The following is a 5437-nucleotide window of genomic DNA, read 5'->3' as shown; positions in this document are numbered from 1 at the left end:
ATCTCATTTGTTGCTATATAAAATATCATGATTGTGTTTTGTCCTTCCACCTGTCTCATGACAGGGTGCTGACCTACTCACCCAAGTAACTGAAGATGATTCATAGATTGCTCAAGAACCCAACTAATGGCTACTTTATATTCATGTCTTACAAACTGATGAAACACAGGTTTTTGAAGCATGCCTTTTTTTTTCAATCTAACCCTTAGGCGTTTTCATCTCCCCTACTTCACATCACGTGCAGCACCCAACTGTATAACATTTGCACTTCTGTATCAGAAAATAAATTAAAGAAGCACTAGAATTATATGATTATATTGGCAATGAAGTATAAATTTATATTGTTGCCACTGTTTCTGTTGTACAAATGTATGGAATATTTTAGAATTCAGTGACCTTCAATGACGTGCATGTGAAATTCAGCCAAGAAGAGTGGGCCTTGCTGGAACCTTCCCAGAAGCAACTCTACAAAGATGTGATGCTAGAGACCTGTGAAAACCTCACTACTATAGGTAAGACTGCAATTTTTCTTTCACTTTTAAAATAAAGAAACAACTCTTACTTTGTTATTGATCCTCTTCTGTAATTCCAATTGAGAATGAGGAGGAATGCGGTAAATAAATCAGGCATGGTTCTAAGGGTCACAGAAGATAGTGATTTAAGTTTACCTTAATAATAACATGATATTTCCTGTAATATATATTTTCTCGTACTATATTTTAGGCTACAATTGGGATGACCATAATATTGAAGAACATTTTCAAAGTTCTACAAGTAATAAAAGATAACTTTATGTGCATGTTGATACAGATATAAATCTTAAATTTTAATGTGTCCTGGAAGTTTGGTGTTTTTTGTTTGTTTGTTTATTGGCTGCTTTTTATTTTCTGTTTTTGAAAAAGATTTTTTTTCTGGGTATCTGTGACTTTCTTAGACTTGCTTGTTAGACCAGCCTGACCTCAAAATCACACAGATCTGCCTGCTTCTGCCTCCACAAGTGCTGGGATTGAAGGTATGTACCAGCACACATGGCCGTGTCCTGGAAGTTTTAAAGAAAAGCAACAGTATGAAAACAGCACTGCTTTATGTGTACTGATGATCATTAAAATCTCATAATTCCATGTACTTCAATGTCAGGTATCTGATTTGTGTTTACAAGGCACTCCCCTAAGATAGAAGAAAAAAAATAATACTGTAACAAAAATACCATTTGAATCATATGGACATTACAGCTACTGACTTGAACTGCCAATCTGTTTAGTCTCATTCTATCTACTCAGATATTGTAAGAGGTATACACACTGAATTGGTGATCAGTATGTGTCCAAAACCTTCTAATAAGCAAAAAATTTATAGTAGAACAAGTGTTAACTCATTTTCGTGCAGTAACATTGTAAAGTTTAGTGAAAGGAGCAGCTTATGAGAATCAAGAATTTTGTTGTGGAGAAACCTTAATCCCTATATGACATGTCTATGATGAACAAAAACAAATTGTGTTAATTCAATGTGGGAATCTTTATTATTTTTGTAAATTAAACTGGTATATCATATGTCAAAATGATTCTAAGACACATGAGCATAGGGATATTGAAAGAAGCAGTGTCCCTGTCTTTCTCCAAGAACAATTGATTTGGTAGTAGTCCCCACTGTGAGTAAATTTTCTGAATGTGATAAATGGTTACTGTTAATTGGCTTTGCAACTTCACTGAGAATTTATCAGCAAAATCATATTGCTGAAAATACCTATGAATACTAGGAATTTGGAACTTCTGCTTTTCCTGGCTCACTTTGTAAATGAAGTATCATTCATACAGTACAAAAATTTGTGAATGGGATTGCTGTGGTAAAACTCTGAATTCTTATAATACTCTTCATATATAGGAGAAAACCTCTTATAGAAAAATGATGCTATAAAAGTGATCCACATAACAAATTCTCTTACCATCACAGGAATCTTCAAAAATACCCGTAATGAAGGAGAATACCGTGAATGTAAATAAAGTGATAAAACTTTAAAATTTGATTCTTCTTTACCATTAGACAAAATTATGAAATTAATTCATATAGATAAATATATTTATTAGTGTAATGAAATGACAGTGGTAAATCTTTTACATGTGCCAATTTTCTTTGCAGGCATGAAAGCAGTCATACTGGAGAGAAACCCTTTAAATGCACTCTATGTGGGAAAAACTTCCCCTATATCACTGTTCTTATATGGCATAAAAGAACACACACTGGAGAGAAGCCTTACAAATGTAATCAATGTGGTAAAGCCTTTGCAAAAAGCAGTCAGCTCATACAGCATAAAAGAACACATACTGGAGAGAAACCTTATGAATGTAACCAGTGTGGTAAAGCCTTTGCACAAAACAGTCATCTCATAAGCCATAAAAGAACACACACTGGTGAGAAACCTTATGAATGTAATGAGTGTGGCAAAGCCTTTGCAGAAAACAGTCATCTCATGAGCCATAAAAGAACACACACTGGAGAGAAACCTTATGAATGTAATGAGTGTGGCAAAGCCTTTGCACAAAACAGTACTCTCTTAAGCCATAAAAGAACACACACTGGAGAGAAACCTTATGAATGTAACCGGTGTGGTAAAGCCTTTGCAAAAAACAGTCATCTCATGAGCCATAAAAGAACACACACTGGAGAGAAACCTTATGAATGTAACCAGTGTGGCAAAGCCTTTGCAGAAAACAGTACTCTCTTAAGCCATAAAAGAACACACACCAAAGAGAAACCTTATGAATGTAACCAGTGTGGTAAAGCCTTTGCACAAAACAGTACTCTCTTAAGCCATAAAAGAACACACACCAAAGAGAAACCTTATGAATGTAACCAGTGTGGTAAAGCCTTTGCAAAAAACAGTCATCTCATGAGCCATAAAAGAACACACATTGGAGAGAAACCTTATGAATGTAACCAGTGTGGCAAAGCCTTTGCAGAAAACAGTACTCTCTTAAGCCATAAAAGAACACACACCAAAGAGAAACCTTATGAATGTAACCAGTGTTGTAAAGCCTTTGCACAAAACAGTACTCTCTTAAGCCATAAAAGAACACACACCAAAGAGAAACCTTATGAATGTAACCAGTGTGGTAAAGCCTTTGCAGAAAACAGTCATCTCATAAGACATAAAAGAACACATACTGGAAAGAAACCTTATGAATATACCCACTCTGATAAAGCCTTTGCACAGCAGAGTAGTCTCCAAAAACAGGAAAAGACACACAGTGGAGGGAAGCCTTGTGAGGGTAATTAGTGTGATAAAGCCTTTGCATGTAACAATCATCTCCTAAGACAACAGCACATTCTGGAGGGAAACCATATGAATATAACTATGTGGCAAAGCCTTTGCACATAACATCTCCTAATACATAAAAGAACACATACTGGAAAGATGTCTGACTGTAACCAATGTGAAAAAACTTTTGGATTTAAGAATAATCTCCACACTCATGAAGGAAACCCTAATGGACAGAAAGACTCTGAGTGCTTTTAACATGGTGAAACCATTCCACATTTGTATAATCTTCATCATCATGAAAGGATTCATAATAGAGGAAAAACTTATGAATGTGTTAAAATGGTGAGGCCTTGAACAAATCTAGAGTCATCATCATCATAAAAGTATCCTTACTGGAGTGGAATTCTGTGAGTATAAGCAATTTGGAAAGGCCTTTGTGTACTTTGGTCCACTGAGATCCAACAGAACTGTAAAACTAGCTCAGTGGAAATGACCTCCCTTTTCTGAAGGGAACATGCAACAGTACTATATAATATGGGGCAATAGGAACGGAGGGTAGTCATTGGGCAGAGAAGGGAGAGGGATTACTATTGGAATTTAAAGTAAATAAACTTATTTTTAAAAAGAATACAATTAATGGTGAATATCAATTACATGTAACAGTATTATATAATAAGGTGTTTATGGAAGACTTATTGATAATCCTGATTCTCAACATTACTGTTTTCAATTGCCTCAGTTTACACAAGAAACTTTTAGTCCAGTGAATGAATATGTAGGGAATGGTGAACTAACACCAGCCAGGAAGTTCTCTGAGAGTATCACAACAGTGGTAGCCTGTAGAAGTTTCTTTGTGTACACATACCTATTGTTCCAGGGGTTCTATTGAAAACCATCACAACCCAGACTGAAGTTTGAGATGTGAGGGAGGAGGCTTTCTCTTGCATGTATGACCCTGCTGCTGGCCTAGTTGTATAACCATGGCAAGGGTGAGTTTTCTCTGCCTGACTTCATCTGGAGAGTGCCTTTAGACATAGATGCCAGCAACCAAAATTGATACATGGCCTTTGACACAGGTCCCTGATTACTCCCCTCCCTTCAAATATAGGAAAATGAGGTTCCATGTTCTTTTTCACATGATAGGAATGTGCTGTTTAATGCAAATCAAGCATCCTTGAAGTGCCCTGTTTTAAACAATTATCTACACCTATCCTTAGAGCATCCCAGTCACTCCCTAAGGGGTACATACCCTCTGTTTTCTGGAATTAAAGTTGAACTTACTTTCTGAGGTGGTTCCCAGAGTGTTCTGATCACTGTTATGCTTGGGTGGCTTCCAAGCTTCCTCATCTTCTGGGTGGCTTCCTCATCTTCTGGGCCTCCTTCCTTCCTGGACTGGTGGGAAACAGCCTCCAGGCAGCAAGAGAACCACGTTCTCTGAAATGCTTGTGAAAAAAATGTTTCACACTTCATAGCATTTCAAATTTCACATGTTTCTTGATGTGAGATGGTAAATCAAACAGTGTCTTTGGGGTGAGACTCTCTAAACTGAGTTATAACTATTGTTTATTTCACAGTAAGCTTACAGGCAAGCTTCATAGTATGAAGTCTTCTGAGTTGAGCACAGTGGCCTATGCAGAAGTAATAAGAGCAGAAATTTTATTTCCCTCATTTTAATAGCTGAGTAGTGTTCTGATAATGTGTGGATGGATGGGAGAGGAGGGGGACTCCCCCTTTGAGAGGATTAGGGGAAAGGGTTTGGGGGAAAGAGGGAAGGAGTATGGGACCAGTAGGAGTTGAGGAAGTGGCCTTTAAAAAGGGATATACAATGAATAAATTGTGAAAAAATAAAAATGATTAATAAAATACAAATTAATTAGAAAAACAAAACTTGACAGCAAAAATTTGAGTCCAGTCTGGGTACCCGCCCTCCCTCAAAGAAAAGAAAGATGATATAAAGAAAGCAAAGAACAATAGAATCTTTGTCTTTGCCACCTTTCTTCCTTGTGAGCTCATTTTCTAATCATTACCTAATGGAGACCCATTCCACAACTCCCCTTCCAGTAGCACCCTCCCTCCCTTTTCCCCCTATCTTCTTCCCCTCTTCCACTGAAAGGGGGAGCTCTCTCCACCATTGCCATCTTCCCCTAGCTTCTTAACGTCCATAAGGAGGACATGGAA

The 5437-nt window shown here is 37.1% G+C and overlaps 1 protein-coding gene across 1 annotated transcript; it reads left to right on the top strand.

The window, feature by feature from the left end:
* Positions 1-397: 397 nt before the first annotated feature.
* On the top strand, positions 398-3172 carry LOC132650803 (zinc finger protein 120-like; the record flags this gene model as incomplete). The annotated part of the gene is given in 3 exon segments (XM_060376121.1): positions 398-512; positions 2137-2274; positions 2277-3172. Coding segments are annotated over 3 exon segments (1149 nt in total), but the record flags the coding sequence as incomplete, so codon positions are not given.
* Between the last annotated feature and the right edge of the window lie 2265 nt (positions 3173-5437).

Source organism: Meriones unguiculatus, assembly GCF_030254825.1.
Source record: "Meriones unguiculatus strain TT.TT164.6M chromosome 13 unlocalized genomic scaffold, Bangor_MerUng_6.1 Chr13_unordered_Scaffold_33, whole genome shotgun sequence".
In the NCBI taxonomy this organism is placed as follows: domain Eukaryota; kingdom Metazoa; phylum Chordata; class Mammalia; order Rodentia; family Muridae; genus Meriones; species Meriones unguiculatus.
Note: the sequence above shows the minus strand (reverse complement) of the source record. Positions and strands in the feature narration are given on the sequence as shown.